Source organism: Marmota marmota, unplaced genomic scaffold (genome assembly GCF_001458135.2).
Source record: "Marmota marmota marmota unplaced genomic scaffold, marMar, whole genome shotgun sequence".
Taxonomy (NCBI): Eukaryota; Metazoa; Chordata; class Mammalia; order Rodentia; family Sciuridae; genus Marmota; species Marmota marmota.
The window spans coordinates 10,039,590-10,063,932 of record NW_025999853.1 but is presented as its reverse complement, the minus strand read 5'-3'; the positions used below and the strand labels follow the sequence as shown (position 1 = coordinate 10,063,932).

The 24,343-nt window shown below is 37.3% G+C and overlaps 1 protein-coding gene across 7 annotated transcripts in view; it reads left to right on the top strand.

Moving 5' to 3' along the window:
* The first annotated feature begins 397 nt into the window (after nucleotides 1–397).
* Mybpc1 (myosin binding protein C1) overlaps nucleotides 398–24,343 on the top strand; it is an 81,973-nt gene continuing 58,027 nt past the window's right edge. For 3 of the 7 annotated variants that reach the window (XM_048803181.1, XM_048803150.1, XM_048803155.1), the window contains exons 1-4: nucleotides 399–585; nucleotides 17,311–17,346; nucleotides 19,974–20,015; nucleotides 20,147–20,188. In XM_048803181.1, coding sequence (XP_048659138.1) covers nucleotides 561–585; nucleotides 17,311–17,346; nucleotides 19,974–20,015; nucleotides 20,147–20,188 — 145 coding nt within the window. In that variant the 5' untranslated portion in view covers nucleotides 399–560. Of the gene's footprint in view, nucleotides 586–17,310; nucleotides 17,347–19,973; nucleotides 20,016–20,146; nucleotides 20,189–24,343 lie in introns of all 7 variants that reach the window. The other 4 variants (XM_048803161.1, XM_048803173.1, XM_048803198.1 and 1 more) reach the window with 3 other exon arrangements.

The following is a 24,343-nucleotide window of genomic DNA, read 5'->3' as shown; positions in this document are numbered from 1 at the left end:
AAAGGAAAAGAAAAAAAAGAAAAATTTAAAACCCAATAATTAATGAAAATGACAAGCTAATGAGAGCATTAAATTGTCTGAATAGAGGTTTCTTTCTGATCTTAGTGAAAATTAAGCAAATACTTGGATTAGCATATCATGATGTTAATCTATTTTTTTACCGACCAGCAAGCTTTCTGCACTCCTGAATAGGCACACGCATCTGTCAGATGGCGAGAGAAGAGCAAGAAAGAACACGAGGCTGCAGCTGAATTTAGAAAGTTAGAGGTGTTCTCATCAGCCACATGAGATGGACAGGAGATTCCTTCCAGTAGGCAAGAGAGCAGAGTGCAGACAACAGATGTAAGAAAGGTCCCCGTAGCTGTCAAGTTCCAGCATCCTTGTGCTGAAGAAGGGAGGTGCCAACGTGATTGATGTCCAGAGGCAGTATAAAAGCACTGGATTTCTCCCCAACTGCTTGTCACATTGACCTGAACCATCTCTCAACTGCTCTTGGGGTTTCTGTCAACTAGTACTGGAAGGGAAAAAGCTTTTTGGAGAATAATATTTTATTTGTGGCCATGCCGGAACCCACTAAGAAAGAGGGTAAGAGTCATCCGTAAATCTTTTTGCTATACTTTGTATGAAGTGTGTTTATTTAGGTATCTATTTTCAAACAAATATCCAAGTTCTTATATAGACTGTAAAATAATAGAATCACTGTGATGCAAGGATAAGATTTTTGTCAAGGCAAAAGACTAGAGGAAAATATAGCAAGAGTGTAATGAATCGAAAAATATCTCATAATGATAGTTTATAAAGGAATATTGACTACAATGGTCAAATGAAATTTATATAACTCACTTGAAAAAAATCTTTTTGTTGTTGTTGTTTGTGCAGGGGATCTTTAAAGTGTAATTTGAGGATGTTAAATGCTCATGGTGAGCACATTATATTTTTAAGTATGTTTTCTTAGCTTTGATCTCAATTTTTTCATCATGTATTTGCATTATGCTGGGGTGGGGGTTTGTAACACTTTTCATATAGTTAATAAATTTGGCCAAGACTTCAAAAAAGAATTTTTAACATTATTTCCAGACTTGTTATATTTTTTTCATGGAGAGACCTTCAAAATATACAGATGAAGGTATTTTTTGCTTTTATCAGTTTGTTTTTGCTTTGGAGCTTCATTGTCAAATTCCTGAATGAAAAGAAAAAGTCTTTGAAGTTACAGATTTTGTTCTTTCTGAGTTTTATTACATAAAATTTCAAAGGTAGCCTTTTAAAATAATTAAAGTGAAAATATAAAAATATCTTCATCAGAAAAAGTATTTCCCTCAATAAAGTTTTTATTTTCAATAAAAAGATCAATATTTTAAAACTACTAATTAATAATATAAATTGGAATTAGTGATTATGAAAATTAATGAATAACACATCCACCACTCAAATATATTGGCTTTAACTCTTAATTATGTCTTTTAAGATATTATTCATTAAAACCAGTCTTCATTATACTTCCTGAATCTCTCTTTTTCACTTCTGCAAATAAAAGCGCAAGCACACACACTCAAATTAGCAGGAACATAAAAACAATATTTAGCTTTTTCATTTTTAATTCTTAAAAAAATACATTTAACCATTATTTTGGAGAATCTTGGGAAAGATGCTACATGTTTGAACCCAAAGCTGAAATACTAACCATATTACCAAAAGTCTTTTGAATATATTTTCTTTATGTAATTAAGTAACCAGTGCTGACAGGCCGTGGTGATCAGTTTACAGGTTGGCCTTACTTAGTGGCGGAGGGCACTGATGGATGAAGTCTTCCACCAGAAATAACCACACCAAATGCATGCATTAATATGGGAACTTAATCCTGACTATCAGTCAGTGAGTCCAACCCCTGCTAAAGTGTCATATTTGTAATGCAAATGATTTACATGTGTATTAAGTGTCCTTTTTAGTTGATCTGTCACTTGACTTGCCTCTTTAAGATTTACTTGGATGAAGTGCATTCTGTTTCCTCACTGAGGACAGAATATTGTTTTAATCATCCTGAATATAGTGGATGAGTTTGCATTTGTGGTTTGAAAGTCCAATTGAAAAATGACAAGAAAGCGAAAAACTAATAAATAAGGTGTCAGTCAGGCTGCAAAGCCTATAAAGCTAATTCAATTGTTGTGACTGCTAGATAAGATGAAGTTTTGTGTTTTGTTTGACAACTCAATCTGATTCATTTTCCCTCTACAGAAAATGAAGGTTTAGAGCTGCAAAGAGAAAAATATTTTTTAACTTTAGACATATATATACATATGTGTATATATAAATTAGCACAGATACTACAGTCTCCTTGACCTTCTTTCACTATAAAAACACTGTTGATATGCTGTGTAGGAGTCCCTCCACCCAGACCAGTAATTTTATACCCTTAGATTCTTTAGTTAGTTTAAATTTGGATGGTGCGAAGTAGGAGGAAAAAAAAAGTGGGGGGATTACTGATATATTTAAAATTCATTGAGGAAGTACAGAGATTTTTATTGTTAGTGTTCTCTTGTCAGCAGAACTGATTTTTAAAGGAACTATAATTTAAGGGGTTTTTCTTATTGAAATCATTGTCTTTTTCTATCATTGATATCAGAAGACTAAGGAGTGTGGCAGTTGCCAATGTTCTGGTCATGAATAGTACCTTCTCCTAATGAAAATTTCATTTTTATCTGGGTTGCTTTTGTTCTGTGTAAGACTCCCTCTAAAAGACAGCCCCCCAAATTAAACATGCTGTGGAACCAATTCTTCACAGTCATTTCAGACTATCTGCAGGTTGCTCCAGTTCATATAGGTCTTCTCACCTCTTCCCCAGCTGGGGAAGGAGTGCCCAGGAAGGACATGGCTGCTTACTGGAGTCTTGATAGGACATAAGGGCTGGTTTGGCCCTCCGATGGACTGGCAGGAACTGGCAGTTCTCTCTAAAACACTGAGTTTTCATGTCTTGCTCAGCCATCTCCCAGCCTACAGTGGCCTCATTCTGACTGTCTCATATTGGCTCTTGGGAGATGTGCAACTTTGGACCTTGAGGAGGAAGTCTGATAGAGGTAATTAGTCAACAGTCCTTATTTAGATCCTTAAAAATATTCTAGATGTCTTAGTGACCCTCTTTGGCAAAAAAAAAAAAGCATTGTTTTTGCTCTGTGGGCTCAGGATTGAATCTAGGGCCCCATCCATGTTAGGCATGTGCTCTGCCACTTAGTACACCCCCACTCCAGAGAGTATTATTTTTAAGGAGTAGAATACTTCCCCTTGTCCTACTCCCATTGTGGGTGTCTTCTTTGGAGAGTTATGTTATTTGAACTATCAGTTACACATAAAAGACCTGTCATACACTTTGAATTCATGAAGAACCAGAGGGCTAGTAAAATTACCAATTAAGTCCCAAGTTTTCAATTGTTTGAATATTTCAATGAAACCAACACAGGTTTATTAAAATAGGTTGGAAATCATAATCTAGAGCTTACATATTATTATATTATATTAATAATTATCATATATTATTATAATTACATATATTATATTAATAATTAACATATATTATTATAATTAAATTACTATGTATTACTTTATAATTATATATTATTATATACTTATATTACATATTCATTTTATATTTAGGTTTTTATAGGTGTTCCATATGTGGGACAATGGGACAAATTGGATTTATTTATTCTAATAAAATGCTGAGAGGAGATACAGAAGGAAGCTTCAGATTTGTGTGACTCTCACAGATTGACTTGCTGATGATTCATTTGTGTGTCAACTATTAAATGTGCACTTATTGTATGCTAGCTGTTGAGATTTCAGAGTTGCATAAGAGATGGTATCTGAAGTCCCTCATAGTTAATTTCCCCTGGGTCCTCCTGTGTTAAAAAAAAAAAAATCACCCTTTATTTGGAAATGTCTCTTCCCAGTCAGAAAGAAAAAATTTTATCAACATAGAAATAGAAAATTGCAATTGCCCTTTTTCTGGGTGTAGAATCTCTATTAGTTTAAAAAGACTAGAAATAGCTTTTCAATCCATAAATATGATTTCCTAAAATTTCATCTCTGCAGTATGAAATGATTACAACCATGAGCCTGGTTTCTTATCCTCCTGAGATACTTGTTAGCTGTTAAGATTCTGCAAAATCCAGAAAATTCTCTTCCAAAACACAGAAGTGAGACCTACACATGAACTTTTTTGTGATGTGATATATTTAGTCCCCTTATATTTCACATACTTGTTGGAAGAATGCCACAGTTCCTCCTTAGCACTAGTGTTTTGTTCAGAACACCTTGGGAGATTCACTAGTTTTCTCATCTTCCATGTAAGATCCATTCTTAAAAACTCAGACATAGGGCAAAACACAGGTTCATTTATGATTGTCATGTTAAGGGGTCATTCTGCAAGTGTAGGAATCAAGGTCTTGGTATTATGATTCCCATCTTTTTTTGTGTCAGCACACAGTATCTATCCTACTGATATTGAATAGGTGGGGACTTGGTAATGGACAATAGTGTGTATGCATGTGTGTGTTTGTGTGTGTGTGTGTTTTCATTCCAGATAAGTTTTTCTATTTCTATATCGTTTTTCATTGCTCCCTAGAGATCTCAACACATTTTAAATTTCTGCTGAGTCCAACACCCATCTGAAGGTACAGCAGCACCATCACCTCTCACCTATTTGCAAGCATCGCCCAGGGCTTAGTCATAGTCAGAAAAGGAGCCCCGGTGGTAGGAAGCCTCCCTCTCATATTTAACTTACTCTTTGACCTTCAGTTTTCACCTGCATGAGACTATTTGGGGTTATTTCAAGCACCAAAATAAATTTGTCTTTGAAAAGTCATGATATATAAAGAATATTACCTTTACCTCAAATTGAGAAGCAGTAGTTAATCATATATAGGAAATAAAAAGAAAGAACAGGGTGGAAGAATTTTCTTAAGGGCATCTATTTTCCTCCTAACTTTGAATGGTTCACTAAGGCCAAGCTGAAGACATGGATGAGGAATAAAGAAGTTATATGAATGAATACCACAATATTATTTCCTTAAACCGCATCCCTGCCCACCCTCCCCCTCCACACACACAAAGAAAAACTGCCTTGCTGTCCGGAAGATTCATGGCGTGGATTTCAGTTCTCTGTTATAAAGAAGGAATACTCTTCGGCAAATGCACCCTGAAGGGGCTTAATACTTGGCAGAATCACTCTTTTCAGTAGCCTGCTTTTATGACTGTTCATACTGCACCTGTTAGGAAGATAAATAAAGGACCGGCCAATGCTTTCCTCTGTAGCGTCCTAAATATATCGCTTTGAAAAAACTTTGGAAAAACAAGTTTGTATGCTTGATTCTCATTCAGTAAGTCTAAGGTCTACCTCTCGTTCCCAGGCCTTTCAAACAGCAGTGAAGTCAAGGGTAAGGGAGTTGGGGAGATGATCAAAGGCAGAGGTCAAGCTCATCAGCTGATCTGAGGGCCCCAAGAGAAAGGGAAAAGATGAAGCACTTGTGATCCTTTATTATCTCAATGGCTCACTTCATTTTGGCCATTAGACATGGCCTGGAAACATTTTCATTTTGGCACACACAATCCATAGTGTTTCCTTATTCTTAGCAATTTCAAAGTCTAATTCTCCAACATTCACATTGGAATGAATCACCCAGGCTGAAGCTTCTTTTTAAAAATGCTTGGGCACAAAAATAAATTAACAAATGGTCTCTTTAAAGATTTAAGTGAACATGAAATTATGTTCACTTAAATTATGCATTATTTTAAGAAACAAATGTAATCTTTCAAATTTTAGGGATTTGTGACGGGGGCTCTGTGGAATTGCTGGGGTTCTTTTAGTTTTTATTGTTTTTTTGTTTTGTTTCGGCCAAAGAAATTATCTTTGTTTTTTTTTTTTTTGCCTAAAATACTTATGATTATTCTATTTAAAATGTATTTTGGGGCCTTTATGTAGATACCTAGAGAAGAATTTTGATTATTATGAATAATTACTATTTTTATCTGCACTCCTCCCTAATTTGTCTGTGAAACCTGTATCAAGTGACATGAAGAACTACCAACAACCAATGACTTCTGCAGTAATTCTAGACCTCATCTCTAGGCATGCTTGAGTGGGTTAAATCATGAAAAACAGAATTAAAATTCTAGCAATTTAAAAAAAAATGAAAAAAAATTAATTTCATGTGTGTGCCCAAGGGGACATGGATATGCCTTCTTTGTTTTTATTTACATGTCAGTTCTTAAGGGAACACATCTTTCCTGGACTGCTTGATTGGTTCAGAGTATTGCATGCTGGATAAACTTCGTAAATACATAGAAAGGTAGTTACTGAATTATCCCTTTCTGAGTTAGGTTAACCACGAAGAAGCTCTTGTTTATTCAAGAGCCATTTCCTGAAAATTAATAGCACAGTGATTACGAGAGATGAAACTGTGAAAAGAACAAAGACTTTGTCATTAATTTCCTACATGCCTACAAATTATTTCACAACCAGAGAAAACAGGTCTTGTGTCCCCATAGCTTCTTACAAAGACAACGCCTGAATACCACAGTGACAATATTGTCTTGTCCCATCTGAGTCTGTGTGAAGTGAATAGGGTCAGCCTTAATTTACAGAGAGTATGTTTGTTCAACCACAAAGATAAACATCCAAGCCAGATTTCAGAATGTTCCCATTCATGAGGCCAAGAATTTATGGGCTTTTGTGTGTATTTCCAGAGTAAAATTTAGGTACCATCAGATTGGGGTGTAGATTAGTTGCTTTTGCAAAGGAAAGACCAGGATCATTCGATCTCATGCTTATTTTTCTCTCTAAAATGAGATCACAAAAAGCTAACTGTAATCTGGCTTTCATTATGTCTTTCAAGTCTAAATCCACTTTGATAAGACTTTTGCCCTTTTATACTCCCTTAGGAATCCTTTTATAGGCCAATTTGGCACATAAATGCAATATCTAAAATTATGTTTAATATGTCAGGTGTTAGATCTTATAAATTCATCTTATTCATTTTTTTTGAATTGCATTTATCTCTTTAGGTTAAACATTTTTTTTCTCTTCCAAAGTTATCCAAATCTTTCTCCAAAAAGCATCTAAACTTTAAAAAAAGAAATTCCTCAGGAATTCTTCACTTTTATTGGATAATAGCCTATGCCTCGTATAAAATTAAGAACAGAATTTCTACTTATAACTAAAAGTTCACCTATTTGTATAACTCTACATTTTAATTTCTCATGTTCAGAATTATGTCTTTTTAAGGTTGTTCTCCATATAGTAGGCATTTCAGCTTTTTCTCTGCTTATTAATAATATTATTAAACATAGCAACATAGACAAATTACTAGAAAGTATTCATAAAACTTTCTAGACAGTTCAAATTTCAGCGCAGCATGAACTGAGAGTTACTGGCACTTTGTATGCCTCAGTTGCCTCATCTGTAACATGATTAAGACAGTACTGACTCACTAGATCTTTGTAAAAACTAAAATTAATCAGATAAAGTGCTGAGAACAGGGCTTACATACAATAAGACCTCAAGTATTTTCCTCCTCAAACAGTAAACTCAGGAATCTTGTGTGGTATAAAGTATTAAATGATCCACATTTAATAAAAACTTTGAATGCAATTTCACTAAGGTACATAATGACTACTGCGTCCCATCTCACCTGGCGTTAATTATTATAATACATTCCCCAAAAGTGCTGTTGTTATTGTAATCATCACGGCTACCCACCGGAAATATGTCCTTGTTTTACTTATAGTGAAACATCTTAGCTTTTACCCATGGAAGTTTAGGTCGTATAAAATAAATCAAATAGAAGGCCTACACTCCAGGGCTTCTCTTGTGTTCCCATGGAAATGTGATATGTCCAGCCCAGGGTTGGGGGGGTGGAGAATGACCCCAGTTGTCAAATACAAGGGGATAATCAGTTGTTTCTTTATTGTTCAATTGTAGGGGTATGGTCTTTCCCACATAGATGAAATCCTCACCCTACCCAGTGGAACCTGTAACTATATCTGCCACCAAGGGTTACAAGGCTTGGGTTTGAGGGACATTAAGATTTCTCTACTCATGAGGGTGCCTTTCAGGTGGGGGTCTACCTAGACCAGAATTTTTCTGAGATAACCACATAAAGAACTCGTCATGACCACATGTGGATGATTGAGCGCCACTGTATTTACTGCTATGGAATTTTTTTAATGACCCCACCTGGCATCAGGCCTCTCCTTCCTCTATTTAAAAAAAGTCACCCGATGTGAGGCCCAGTAATGGCTTGAAGCAAGGCCTTTAAAGACTTATCCTATTACTCTGTAGCCATATACATAAGTCAGTGCTGTGCCCCCCCCACAAAGGCACAACAAGAAACTAAAGTGGAAAATTATTAACAATTCAAATCACTTTTGCAATAATTTTTTTTAACCTGTGAGCAAAATGTTTTAGATTTCAATTTGAGTAGAGCTTCCTCCATTCCTCACACTGCAACGATCCCTTGATCTGTACCACTCCAGCCCCCATTCGATTCTTTTTTCAATCATGAAATGAAGAGATAAAGTCATCAGATAGTAGCAAAAAATCTTATATTTGATGCTATGTAATAATGACCATATTTTAATCCTCTTCCTGTGTGGAATGGCATATTGAGTTGAAACATGCATAAATAAAAAGACAAAAGAACACGTTGACTAAGAGAGGGAAAAAGTCCTGTGGATTTAGGGAAATTCCACCAGACGGAAGCATGAGTCACTGAAAGTTTACATACTCAGCGCATAATTAAGATTTCATCCATTCAGACCCTAAGGGTACAGACTTTGACATCACTTGGCCCCCGTAAATGAATATGGACTTAAGGGAATCATTTTGAATAGCTGGATTCTCTGCAGAGCTAAGAGTTCATTTTGTTCTGGTACCTGAGAACATCATTATTTCAACTAATTTGGATAGAAACGTTCCTAAAAATGTAATGTATCACTCTTTGCTTTTAAAAATAAAGTACAATGGATGTGGCTTCTTTTCGTGTTAAATTATAGATATCTGCTATTGTAGTACATGGCATCTTGAGAGCCCCAAATGACTTGCTTTTGTGTCAAATGGGCTTGTATTGATTTGTAATTTTGAGTTTGTGTCTAATTATTTATAGCATTCCTGTTTCATCTCTTTCTGGGACATTGCTGACTTATTATTCTCATCAATCAGTAGTTAAAGTTGCCCCGGTCTTGCCTGCCTTTGTTGTCATGGACTGCACTGTAGATAACCAACCTGGTTCAGTAGGGTTTACCTGAAGACTAGCTGGGCCCCTGAAGAGCAGCATTTAAGAGAGCACCCACTTTCCAGGTATGAAATACAAGACCAGCACCTGAGAGTGTGCATCTGAACTGTGGCTTCTTAGGCACCTGATCTGCCTCCCGCTAGTCGCAGACTCTGGGTTTACTAAGACACAGCAGTAGGGTTCTCCCATGAGGAAAGCACAGGGACCCTTGGTGCATGGAGTTTGACAGATCCAGTTTCCTCTTCAGAGGTCAACGGCTGTTATCTGGATAAATAACGTTGCTAGATAGCCGAAAACAAACAGGGGAAACTGAAAAGACGATATCTTTTTCTCTGTTGTGCACAGAGGAAAATAAGTTACTGCCCCCCAAATCCATTTGTGATTTTTATTTTGACTGCTTCATTCATTTTATCAGTCAAAACTGCATATTTTTCTCAAATGAAGTATACAGCAGGAATTTTTTAAACACACACATGCACATACACAACCGTTTTCTAAAGAAGATTTGCAATAAATTATAAACCAGAAGTTTTCAAAATTTTTGGTCCCAGAATTATTTTCACTGTTAATAATTATTTAAAAAACTGGCATATTTATTATTTTATTGGAAATTAAAATTGGTGAGCATTTGAAACACAAAAATATTAAGCACACATCCATGGAAAGAAAGGCCAATTTTTACTGCCTTTTAAGAGTTATCAGCTGTCAGCCATTGATGTCATCACATATTATGTATCCTCTAGAGAATTTCACTCTATATTTGTGAAATAATGTGAATAAGGAGAGCAAACAATGCCTCAGCATTATTATGAAAGTAGCTTTGACCTTGTGGGTCTTAGGGACTCTTGGAGATCTTAGATAATACTTTGGTAACTACTAGATTACCTCTAAAAAATATGTAAATCCTTTAAATTCAATGTATAAAATATCTGGACTCATAGTCTATAATGAGCAGAAGGCAAAATAAGCATATAACTGTTAAAATATTAAATTAAATCTTAATTTATGTCCAAATCCTGAATTTCTGATACATAATCAATATGTCCAATAAAAATGTACTGCTATTTGTGCTTGCTAATTTTTTGGTGACACTCAATTAATGTAGTCAAAACTTTTCCTGACTACTGTGTGTGTCTCCATGCAAACAATATGTTCCTATGTTAGGGTAGTTTCCACTGTGCTGTTGTTCAGGCATATGAGGGCCAGGCTGGAGCATGTACATAGGGCCAGAACTTGCCATCAACAAGGAAAAAGCCTAGTAGGTGTTTATTGCCTATTTAATCGAAAAAGAAAGATAACCTGCTATGTTACTAAAAGTGGAAATACAAGAATCAGCCAGGTAAAGCCAGCATCATTGATGATTATCATACATAAAACATACACATATTTAATTTAAGCCTAGAATTCCATTTTCAGAAAAAGCAATAATAATTAGCAATTACATGCAGTTTTCTCCTCCACCTCCCCAAATGATGGCTTTAGTGTCTTTATTTTTCAAAAACTTTTCCCCAAAAAAGTGACAGAATGAAAACTACACACACAAAAAAAATCTATAAACATAACATTTGATAACAACTTCTATTATAAATGTTCTTCCTGTCTTTTCTATGGATACATAACATATTCATATGGTATGGTATAATTATACTTCCATGTTATCAAAAAGCTAAATGAAATTGCACACAAGAAAACACTGAATATTTTGAAGTAACACTATATTATTTTAATAATTTATTATTTTAATATATGTAATAATATACAGTAATATTAGTATTATAATGTACTACAAAATAATGTATTATTTGAGATAGTGAGCTCATGGGAAGGAGAGAACAGAGTATGTCATTTTAGTGGACAGATGCATACATGGAAAGAAGGGCCAATTGCTGCCTTTTAAGAGTTAAGATTTTTTACCCTTCAAGTTACTGACCCTGGAACCCTTGATCGTTGAAAATAGAAATGGCCTCCACTGGAGAGAGCCAGCCATTTATGGAGTGAACTGGGTTCCCAGTGTTTCAGCAGCAGCACAAAGGCCACATATGGGGCTGTCTACTTCATAGCTGCCACCAGTGCCCGTCAATTAGAATGCCCGGGCACAGGCTCTGCAGGCATGCCATTGGTGGCATACCTGTGCTTTTTACAGTAGGTGATCATAGGGAAAAATCCACTATAAATAGATCAAGCCCTTTGAAAGCATTTCAGTGTTGCAGAGGAAGAGAAAGTCTATATCTATGAATTAGAAAGGATCAAACAACAGCCGCTCTTGCCCAAAAAGGAAGGAGCAGGCTTTAGCTGCTGGGTCAGAATCCAGTGTTGCCCACTAAGATATTTTGTTGGATTTTTTTGTTTGTTTTTTTGTTTTTCAAAACATATCCTAATTTTCAAATAAGCTTTACAACAGCAACTTACATATTCCTGCTCGTGAGTACATCCCTTGGTATGTTTTTTAACAGACAATGGATGGAGGACAGAGAGGGGACAAAAGGCTAGTTTTATTCACACGGTGGGAAGGATCCACAGAATTTGTCCTTTGACTTCTAAGTAAGCCCAGGTATATCAGGACCCAATCTCAGTCAATACCCATTTGCTTGTCTAAGATTTAGAGAACTTACTGGAAGTGGATGCCTCATGGCCACTACAACACAGTTAACCTGGTTGACAACAGAGGTGACATGGTTGACTGAGGGTCATTTGCTAAGAAATGGGTGGGACAGGTTCCTTGACTCAAGTTGCTTCTCTGCTTTTCCAGCCCAGATTTTAAAAGGGCGAGATTCCTTAGAAAGGCAAGGGGTTTATTATTCCTGAGAGCCAAAACTCTAGCCCTAATTGCTCTCCTGCCCTTGTTAAGAAATGCAAGACATGTGTTGACAGTAAGACAAAATCTAATGATGGGGTTTGGGCGCATGCCTGGGAGCCTTTAGCCAGTGGGAGGGAGACCAATGGAAGACATAGTGTTCCCTGTGGGTAACACAGACGAAGAAAGCTGCCCATGGAGTGCCAGCGGACCATTCTTGATTTCTTGGCAGCATGCAGAAGGGGCTTTTGTGCAGGGCAGGAACAGCCTGCCAGTCAACTATATTTATGGAGCACCTGCTGTGTGGAACTTGAAAAGGAGGAGGAGACGGGCCTTGTCCTCAAGAAGCTTGTGACCAAAGGGAAAAAATTCCCCATCTACTATAAACCCGTTAGCATTCACAACTACCTTTGAAATGGGAGAGTGAAATGGGTGACATGTAGGGCCCAGGCCCAGCCTTGTTACTCAAATTGTAGGTCGCGGACTAATAGCACATATAGCCTGTTAGAAATGCAGAATCTTGAAACTGGCTTTGACCCTGGGAGTCAGTTGGATCCGATCTCTAGGTGATTCCCATGCACACTATGGTTGTGGATGCTCTAGAAGAACTATGAAAGTAGTGAGTCTTGAATGTCCTAGGAGAGTACAGTGATCTAGTTAGGTGATTAAATTGATACTCAAAGGCAGTTCATTTATCTGTAAGTTCCTTATACACAGGAATCTCTTCTCTTCTTGGCCATTTTTATAACCCCCTTGCCCTGGCTAAGTTAGTTCATAATGGGAGCTCAATGAACTCTAGTTGCATGGATGGTCCCAGGTACTCACTAGCCAGTGGGGCACCATGGACATTGCTGTTAGTGAATTATTTGTATAGAGGCAGCCAATGAATTTTGGGAACACAAAATGGTTTTTAGTGGCAAAGCATTGCAGAACCTGTCGGAGACAAAAGCATGAGTTAGAGTGAGAGGGTGCATGATCGATCCCTTTAAGGTATAAAGGGACACCCTAGGGTCCTGAGACTTAGCAGTAACAGTTTATTTTCCTTCCCAGTCAAGAGTTGCTTGGCCTTTGCCACTCCTGGTTCTCCATCTCTCCAGGTTTAGCTGAATTCCTTTTTTCAAATGCCCAAGAACTCTTGTCCTTTCTAGTCCATCATGACTGATGATTGATTGACTTTGTATGACCTATGATGCATATAAAGTTCATCAAAACCAATAACTATTTCCAGCCTAAAGAAGGTTTGGAGGGTCCTACCACCTCTGTCCAGTCCCCACCTGCTTCCTCAGCCTCTACCCCAGTTCCAAACATGTTCTAACACCATACAGCCCATGGACTTGGAGACAAGACAGATCTGTAGCAAGTGGCACATGCAGAAAGACATTGGTGTCTTTTATACAAGTGCATGTGACTAAGAATTAGGATAATCATAATAATAACCATGAAATGATAAAGCATATATGACATTTTTCATGTTCCCTATTAACTCATTCATTCCTGCCAACCACCCTTGAGGTAGGTTCTACTGTTATTTCCATTTCATAGATGAGGGAATTGAGGCACACCTCACTCATACAGATAGGGAAATATCCTATGAGGCTATGTGTCAACTCATTATGGAAAATGAAATAATTATTTATTTCTTCTGCCTCTGTTAAAATTAGTGAGTAAGAAGGGAAGTGCAGGGCACAGGCTCTCAGTCAGGCTGACCCCTGGCAGGGCCTGGCTTCATCCTTCATGTGCTGTGGGATCTGTCAGGGTCAATTTCCATCTGCAAAATGGGGATAATCATAGTCCTAACTTCCTAGAGTTAAAGAATTATAAGAATTAGCTGGGCATGGTGGTTCATACCTATAATCCCAGCAGCTTGGGAGGTTGAGGCAGAAGGATCGAGAGTTCAAAGCCAACAAAGAGCAAGGAACTAAGCAACTCAGTGAGACTCTGTCTCTAAATAACATCCAAAATAGGGCTGGGGATGTGGCTCAGTGGTTGAGTGCACCTGAGTTCAATCCTTGGAATAAAAAAAAAAAGAAGAAGAATTATAAGAATTAATATAATATAGGTCCTGCATCTAGCTGGTGCCAACAAGTTGTTAACTTTTTATTCCTTCACTGGATATAAAGAAATGGGGAATCTGTGGTTTTTGAAAAGGAGAAGTCTGCCTATTTATCAGTCAGACATACATTTTCCAGTTTCCATTTCCTGCAACCATCCTACAAATGTCTTAGCATTAATATCCAAATTATATGTTTCCAAGTTTGGATTATCTGTTGACTGTTAATGACCAACATTCTGTGGATTTGGAGGAAGTTGAATTAAACCCTTTAGATTCTCATTTTGATTTGATTTTTGGCCTAGTACATAGACCATGGCCCCTACACACATAATAGAAATGGATAGAAATGAGGAATTTATATTCAGGGCATTTACAATTTCTGTCTCTAAGATGATTCTAATTTATTTAGTTAGAATTCACCCTTGGCCTTACTTGGATTTTAAGCAACCCCAGCTGCCCTTACAAAATGGGCCTTTGTGACATAGATTCTATGAAACCATGGTCTACTTGATACACACACTTAATACACAACTTCACACGCAACCAGCAGAGGAGCCCTCCTTAATTCTTTTTTTTTTTAAAATCAATTTGCTATACACTTAATGGGTTTTCAGAAAAACAAAATGAGATACCAGGGAGTTAGAAAAGGAAGGAAACATTCTTATTTTTGTTGAATTGGGGATCAAAAGAGATATAAGTAGGCTGAGACTCTGGAAAATAAATTATAGTCAAGAAATAGTACATTATGGTGTGGTCCAGCACGCCAAGAGATTAAGGCAGAATGCAATGGAATAATTCGTTTAGAGAGCCTTGAAAGAGGTACTACAAAGACAAAGAGTGCCAAAGGATAGCCATGAAAATAGCTAGTGCTCTTAATGACAGAGCTCTTTCTACCTGCCGGGAGCTGTGTTATGCATTTTGCATGGGAATCGCACCCTTGGGGTCCTTTATTATTATTTCACCGATAAAGAAACTGAGGCTAACAGAGATCATGGAATCATGCGAGATTGTATACCTAATAAAGCATACAGTCAGGATTCAGACTAGGTCAGTCTGATTTAACTGTATGTACAGAAAAGACAGAAGGTCTGATGGGGAAATGAAGAAGATCATTGTTTTTTTCAGGGACAGAAAGGTGAAAAGGTGAACAGGAAAGACAGCTCTAGAATAGAGGAGCCACGGGCACTACAGAGGGAGAGCAAGGAAGTGCCCACCGACCCCGGCTTCAATGCCAACCTGGAGAGAGTTCCTAACCCAGTAGGTAGCAGACCCTCTCGAGTAGAATAACAGGATGAAACACAGTGGCAGGATAAATAACTTCTGCAGCCATGAAGGGAAAGGAGACCAGGGACAGAGAAAGTTGTCTGTAGAAAGAGCCAGGATGAGGTCCCGGGGCGTTGTGCGACAGTGGCTCAGTCCAGAAGATAATGTGTCAAAGAAACCGGCTTCTGGCTCTCAGCATTCTGATATCAATTCATGTGCTTCAACAACTTGCCCAAAGCCAAGCTGTCAATATTAGATTTCCATTTCTGCACTCAGATCTCTGAAAATAAAATGCTTGGACCGAGGGTTTCGTCTTCTGGTTGGCAATGGCATTATGATACTTTCCATGATGTGGTGGAGAAGCGAGAGCCTATCTGTTGATACCATCTCAGGGACACTTGGGTTTTCACTCAGAGTCTGAGATTTTGCACTCTGTCTGTGAATTACATCACACCCTGCTGCATTATCTTTGGCCAGCCTGTGTGGTTATGTGGTTTCCCTCTGCTTTGGTTATATAAAAAAGATTTGGTAAATCTTTTTTACTCATTAGTAAATAATAATATACTTATATGTGGTCATATGAATGTTCAAAAATAGTCTTTTTGAACCAACAAATTGCAGTTTGTACCAGGCACAAAATATTAGTGATGATAAAAGGTATTGTTGCAACTCAACAGCTTGTATCCTCTGTTCTTAGTTCTTGTTAGAGTACAATCCATTCATTTTTCTATGCTTATTTAATCAGCCAGACTAGACTAAAACAGGGTACTCAGCCTACGCACAGTGATGACTCTTTGGCCAAACTGTTCATTGTGGGTTAATATTCTGCTGTTTAGAGTCACATGTGAAAAAAAGAATGTGAAAAATCTCAGACACTGAAACAGATCAGGCTCCTAGGTATCCCACAATGTGACTATAATACAAAACCTTTTATGTCTTTACATTTTATTTAATGATCAAGTGGAAAATTGTTTTAAAGGAAATCACCTTCACTAACTGCCTCTTCCTGTCCTAGAGTTGAAGCAGCTGTTTCACTCACTAATTCCTACTTCTGGGCATCTGCAGGCATTAGGAAGGGGAAATTTCATGCTCTTTGGCTATGGATATGCCATTAGCTACCCAGAAATCATATATTCCTTAATAGAAGCTTCTTTCACATACTTTGTAGCCAGATTGCTCTACAATACTGGACAGCCAAAGCCAGGTTGTGAAACCTCAAAATCAGAGCTTTGAAACTTTTGGACAAGTGTAGGTAGAAGTCTACTCCAGGTATGTGCACTTCCAGAAAGAACTATGAGAGGTTGATTCTGTTTCCCAGTGAACGGTGGCTTGTTTTGTAATAAAACTAAAAGCTACAAAGCCAGAGGACTTTGGTCTTATCATCTCTCAGAAAGTGTCTCTCACACAGGTAGGACAATGTTATAGATACTTTGGTGCCCTTGATCTCTGGGGAAAGGGGGTCTCTTTCTGCACCAATCTCACCTTAGACTCTGTGGATGTGCCTGCCCCACTCACTGGGGCTCATTTCATTCTTATAGGAGCCCTTTACACATAAAATGGGTGCCATGGCCTTTTTTACAGAGTGGAAAAATAGATTTAGTACTATCTAATGCCCTGTCTGTGGCTTCCTGAAAGAGCAACCAAGTGGCAGGGACCTGGCTCCCTGTGTTACCTGTGCTCTTTTAATCACTCCTCTCTTCCACCTCCTGGAAATCTATATAATACCATTTAGATCTCTTACCTGACACCTCACACCCAAAAGCAATGTGTCATGGGTCTCTTGATGCCACTGGATGGTCCTTTGTCAGCATTCACAGGTTAGACGGTATTCCAGAGTAGAGAGCATCTTGGGAACATGGGAAGCAGCTTTTCTTTTTGAGAAGTGAGCCTAACGCTTCCATTACTCTTTTTATTTGTAGAAAATGAAGTGGTGGCCCCAGCTCCCCCACCTGAAGGTGAGTTAAATGCTGCCTCTCACATTTGGGCTGCATATGCAGAACGTCCATCCCAGCACGGTTTGGCTTCCACTGATGCCGTGAGCTTTAACCTAACTCCTACCGAGACCTTGGACAATTGTGATAAGTTGGTAACCAAAATAATTCATCGTGTTTATATAACTCTTTCATATTAATCTGATTTGAATGACATTTCATATATATTATGTGAGTGATTATTTTAAATTCCCTCAAAAAATGCATAAATTATTGCTATGCTCAAGTTTAATATTGGTGGAGGCTGAAGGATTTATGGGATTTCCCCCCATAATAGTGAAAGTCAAACAAAGCTTATCTTTTTCTTGTGAGAGTGGAGAGTAAATCCATCTGGAACCTGGAAGATCCCGACTTGAACTATGTCACCATTGGGCACTTCCAGAAAGTCCCCGGAGGAGTTTCCAGAAAGGTTTGGGGAGCTTTGGGGCTCAACATCAGGACCAATTTATTGAATTCTTAGTATTCCATTGTCCACCAGGTGGCAACAAAAAAACAATGAATATAGAGATCCAGAGAAATCCTTAACACAGTGCCCAGCAACATATAATACATGAAGCCAGTTTTTACACATGCATGGACCAAAGGAAGAGAAAAGAATTGAAAGAATGGCAAGCCCAAGCAGACAGTTAAACCCCCAACACAGTCCTTCAGAATAATTTGTCTGCCTGCCTCTGCCTAATAGCTCCCAAGATGGAAGCAACCAAAATCATGTGCCTTTCCCATGAAAACACCAAAATGTTCTTTCTTGTTACTCTTCCTCCCTAAAGAGGATGAGAAACTGGCAATTATTTGCTGGTTATTTGCTATGTGCACAGCCCCAGAGGGTACTCTAACCCTTGAGAAGGATGCAAAGCTGTCTATCAAATGATTACTGATAACTAGGGGCAAACATACTGTACCAGATACGTGTGGAGCTTCAAATAAGAAACATTATCCTATATTGTTTGTTTGCAGTCAAGTAAAAAGTAAAATATAACCCTGAGAATGACTACTACATTACAGCATTAGGCAATTTTATAAGAAACCCCAATTTTATAAGAAACCCCTAAGGCAGAGGGGGATTAAACCTGGGTTACTTGAATTGACAAAGTGGTATGAAGTGGGGGAGGGCGTCTCTGTAGACTGTGGGTCAACCCAGGTGAAAGCAAGAGTTGAATGAGGCCTCAGTTTCTGGTCTTTTTGCATGGAAATTTATGAGGGGATTATGAAGCGGTTCCATTCTGAAGACATCTTTTTTTTTTTTTCCCCCTCAGAGCACAGTTTTAGAAATCTAGCTGCTCACAGAAGCCCCTTTGTCCAGCTAAGAATACTAGATTCACACACTGAAATTTAAATAGTGTAGAAGAGTATTCCTGTGTCCAAATGAATGAAATAGACTCAGAGTCATATGAGTTCAAGCCGGGGCAAGCTCAGATGTAGTTTCTATTAGATCTTGATATTAAAATTGGTATAGATGTGTGGCATGCTTCTTAGGATCTTCTCCCTTGGTATGTTGTCTTGCACATACAGATTTATTTTGGGGACACTGAGAACCTACTGATCATTACAGATAAACCTTTCCCCTCTGTTCTTCAGATCAGATGCTGTGACTGGGTCACTATAAAATTCCTCTTTTTATGCCACATTTCCTATTCATTACATAACATTGACCTCCTGTAGCTAAAAGGTTTCCTCTCAAACTCTGCTAAAGTTGTCCTTCATAGTTAACTGAGATTTGGGTCTGTAATCATCAAGAGAGAGGATGCATAACTTGAAACAGTTATTTCCTGTCATATACTATGAGTCAGATCAGATAGCATTTGTAGGTGTCTAAACTAGAATGATTCTGAACAGAAAAAAATGAAAACTAGATGATCTTGGCTGATAAAAATTTGATGCCACTTCTTTTATAACTAATAAATCCAATCCAGAAGATTCGTATGTACACCAAAACATTTTCTTTGAAACTACATACATCATAATTGCATATTTTGTATCTTCCTATAATATCCAAAAGTCCACATGAACCTTTATATGGTTCAAATTTCTTTAAAAAGTCAATCCCTTATTGGGATCTAAAATGAAGTAACCCACATGTTATACTCAGTTCTACTCCAGTGTTTGTATAACATAATTCCACTGTAACTGAGTAGTGTGGGTGTGGAGGGGGGCAGTACTGGTGATTGAACCCAGGGGCACTTTACAACTTAGCTATATCCCCAGTCATTTTTTATTTTTTATTTTGGGATAAGATCTTGCTAAGTTGCCCAGTCTGGCCTCAAACATGCAATCCTCCTGCCCCAGCCTCCTCAGTAGCTGGGATTACAAGTGTGCATCACCATAGCTGGCTAGTTGAGTGTGTTTTAACAAGACATTTATTGCCTGTTCTAATGCATACTTTTAAAAAAGATCACACTTATTGTTTTTATTAAAGTTTAATGTGACTCTAAATTATAATTCCCAAATTAATAATTCATGTACAGCATAATGATATGTAGCAGCATTAATGTTGCCATTTATTTCCTCCCTTCCCACTCTACTCCATTGCTCATCACACAATAAAATGCATGCTTTGAGACACTTTAAAAAATGTGCTTGTACTTTCCATACAGAACCAAATAAAGAGAAGGAGGCAGGAACTACACCAGCAAAAGGTGAGTTGGAGTAGCACCATTAATATTGCCATTTATTTCCTCCCTCCCTACCCTACTCCATTTCCATTGCTCATCACACAATAAAATGCTTTGAGACACTTTAAAAAAATGTGTTTGTACTTTCCATACAGAACCAAATAAAGGGAAGGAGGCAGGAACTACACCAGCAAAAGGTGAGTTGGAGGGAGGGAGAGTGAGACTGAATTCAACAAAATTAAAAGCAGGAAGAGGTCAGTATAATGATTGTCATTGTGAATTTCTCTGCATTGTCTTTCATCAACGTCTCTGCAAGATCCAAGATAAACACTGCTTTGCTATATTTCCATTACACAATTTCTCAAGGAAAAACAACAATGATAAAAATATCACAAGTGCTTGTTGAGATGCCAGCAAATTAAGTGGCAGCTTCCAAGTTCCAATGCGCATGCTAAGGAAAAGAGATGTTTGATTTGGTGATTATAGCAATTGGGAAAATTATCTGAAATACTCAGATTTTTTTAAAAAATGAATGTTCTCGTGTTATTATGTGAACTATTCCAAGTTTCCTAGTAATTTTGAAGGCTAGCACCTCAGTTTGTAACTCTTGAGTATATATTCATGTAGATCTATATAATGACTTACTGAAAGCAACAATAGAACGTTGAACAAATAGCAGATTGTTTCTTATTGAATTGAAAGACTCACTTATCCCTGCAATATTTTTCTATTTTTACATTTTTGAATATAGTCTGGTTTTAGAAAAAATATTTATCATGTACTTCTATGATTCCATAAAATACTAATTCCTTGGTCTCACCATGGGTGAAGTCATTGTCATTACTGATGGTCTGTCTTAAATTAAAGAGCTTTAGCTTCCATAGAAGATTTGACAAATTTGCTTTATATGTTTGTATCATTGTTTTCATATGTCAACCCTTTATTTGTGTAATGAATAATGTAGTCTAAGTATTCAAATAATTAATTATTTCCTGACTGCAATAAGAATAATCTCTTTTTCCTGGACACTGCTCAAAGGCTTGTTAAGTATCTTAGTTTTTGATATTTCATTACCTAATTCCTATGATATTGTTATCTTCTAAATATTAATAAAATAATATTTTTTCTTTCTTTCAGTACACTGGATCACTTTTAAGCTAACTTGAATTTACACTTTCAAAAATGAATACATAATGTTAGTCCGCTCACTTTGTCCTTGACCTTCAGTGGCTTCCATGGATAGTAACATGAATACTAATCCTGACCACGTGGACCACAGTTTGAAGGTTATTTTCTTATGGAATGCAGACAGTGCAAACCCCTAGAAATCTTTCCATGAGATGGGTTCAAGGAGGTTTGGATATCCTGGCTGAAGTTACTGTAACATTATTCTCAACAAGGCAGATGGAATACACCTCTGCTTCCAAATATGGAAAGGTGTTTGGACCAGGCTAGAAGGCTCAATCAACAGAGCAGATGATGTAATCCCAGTGGGCAAGCTGTCAAGGTTTAGACAAAGCCCATGAATGACCCTTCTTCTGAAAAATTCACCATACTACATTTGTACCCTTACATGAGCTTTCTCTAAAGTGAAAAGCAACCAACTTAACAACCAGACAAAGCTCTTTTATTTATACTGAATTTTAGTATGATGAAATGACAAGGGCATCCTGAAATTAGTGGTATTTTTCTTACATTTGCAGAAGAAAAGCAAGGTGTGGCCACACACAGTTAAAAGTTCATAAACTGTCTTATATAGAGAGTTGCCAAAATACCTGGCAAGCAAATCAATTTAGGATAGAAAGTGACATCCCTAAACAAAAAAGGTAGGTAAACAGAGGGTTATTTTTCCCCTTAAATATCAGTTCTCTTCAACTACCACCCACTTTCATCAAGCACAGGGAAATTTCAAAGAAAATACTTAAACAAAAACCAGATGCAATCATTGTTGCTCATGTACATCCTCAGGTGAGAAGGAAGCCCCATGTGGGCTACATGGGATTGATGGGGTACAACTCCACTTTTCTCCAGGATTAACTAGAATGTCCTCCCCTACCCTTTCTCCCTTCTCCTACTCTTGCTCCATTTAACTATCCAGCTCAGGTTTCACTCCTTTGTACAGCTTGCCTCTAACCATTCTGGCTCATTTCCATCTTTCTTTCCTCTTTCTGATTTCTCTTGGACCTGTTGCTTTCGTCATTCAATCTTTCTTATCTCCACTAAGTCAAGTTCTAATGGCCGACTCCTTTTCCCCAACAGGCTGTGTGCTTTTTGATGGCCAGGCACTGTGTCTTAACACCTCTTTGGTTCCCTTATCCCATTCCTTCCAGCCTCTGGCACAGAGCTGCAGATGACAACTGTCCACTACATATTCATGTAATTGAACCAAGAGGTGAATTTCCACGTTAGTTTACCTGCTGACCAGTTCAACATTGGTAACTTGGATAGATTTTTATTTCCATTCAACGTGTTTGCTGGAAGGATAAACATCGCCTTGGGCGGGAAAGGGAAATTTTTCTTAAAATGGCAGCTGTCACTTAAGATGCTAAGCAAGGACCTTACACTATGTCCCCAGCAAAGTCTCCTGTAATTGAAGAAATAGAGATGGCAATAAAGAAATGAGTTTAATCAAACAGCAATATCAGAAATTAAATTTGCAAATCCCTTTCAGAATGGTAACACCAGGAGGCAAGTCCTTATTTTAAAAATTCTGCTTGCTATGGCTTAGAATTCTTCTAATTAAAAATGGCAAATCAATGGGATGCTAAAAGTATAAATTATCTTCTATATCCTTAATGGAAACAGAGACCTGCCTTTTATTTTAGCATACTTATTCAGCAAGTATTTGCTGACCATCATCTGTGAGCTAGGGATGCATGTAGGCACAAGGTCCTGCCCTCCTGGAGCCAACTTTTACTTTAAGAGGAAAAACAAGCATCAACAGAGGATGGTGGGTTTTGGTGTTAGAAGCAGACAAAAGTCACAGAGAGCCTTGTGTAGAGAATAGTATACATGGTCGAGTGGGGTCATTTTCTTCTTTCTTTTTTGCTTTTTATTTTGTTGACCAGCATCAACATCCTTTGCATGAACATAGGGTAGGTAATGAGAGTAGATCTCTTCTGTGCCTTAAGAATTAACCCTGTGGGGGCTGGGGTTGTGGCTCAGCAGTAGAGTGCTTGCCTAGCATGTGCGAGGCCCTGGGTTTGATCCTCAGCACCATATAAAAATAAATAAACAAAATAAAGGTATTGTATACAACTAAAAAAAAAAAGAATTGACCCTGTAGAATGTTCCCACATCGGTTCTGTGTCTGGACCCAAATGCAGCAACAGCATTGGAATCAGAGATTACTTTGAGGATCGGGACGCATTTCAATGACTAAGTTCTGATATTTTTAAAAATTTTATTTTTTATATCTTAGTAGCCTCTAGTCTCTATTTTGGTAAAATTGATTGGGAAAATTACTGCCTTTTTAAAGTTTATTCATTTTCCTTCCAGAAAAATAACTCTTTTCAGTAATCACTGCAAAGGAAATAAAACTTATTTTCTCTTCCCAGGCATTAACATTACCATATAATCTATCGTGAATGAACCCTGTGCACATTAAATATCTCACATAAACTAGGATGAGAAGTCTTCCTTTTGGCCTAAAAGTGATTGCTGGATGACCAAGTGAATCAGCAGAAATTCCCATGTTTTTCTCCTTAATTAGGCAATTTTTTACAATTAAAATTATGATTACAATTTTTTTTCTTCATTTAGGTCCTGTTACATTTGCTATAGCATTATCCTGGTGCTTTTGACTGGCATATTAAAACATTTATGTGCAATTTACCTTTAGGTGTCAAGCAATCAACTGCTAAAATGTCTCTCTGCATTTTCGATGTATTCTAACTTCATTACTTATTAGTAACAAACTTTGCTAAAAATTAGTATTACTGTTCTTTTAAATTCTAGGATGTAGCCATTGTAAGATGCAACATTGATTTGATAGATATGAGGAAGAAAAAAAAACATTAAATGTACATATAATTGCAAGATAAATCCTGATTTCATAAGCATGCGAGTATGAAGGCATGTGTCTTCTCATTAAAAAAATGTAGTAGAGTAATCAAATGCCTCAAAACATGATAAATTAATGTTAGCCATGGTTATCTTTGTTGTTATTTTGATCATCTACATCAATATTTACTACAACTAATTACCCTGCTTAAGGAATTCATGAATTTGTCTAAATCAAATGAGATACTCAATCAGCATCTAATTGATATTTATGAGCCCCATATACTTTGTGTGCTTTTTACTCTTTATCATAAAATCTTAATAACTGTATCAAGTTTATATTACTTAAA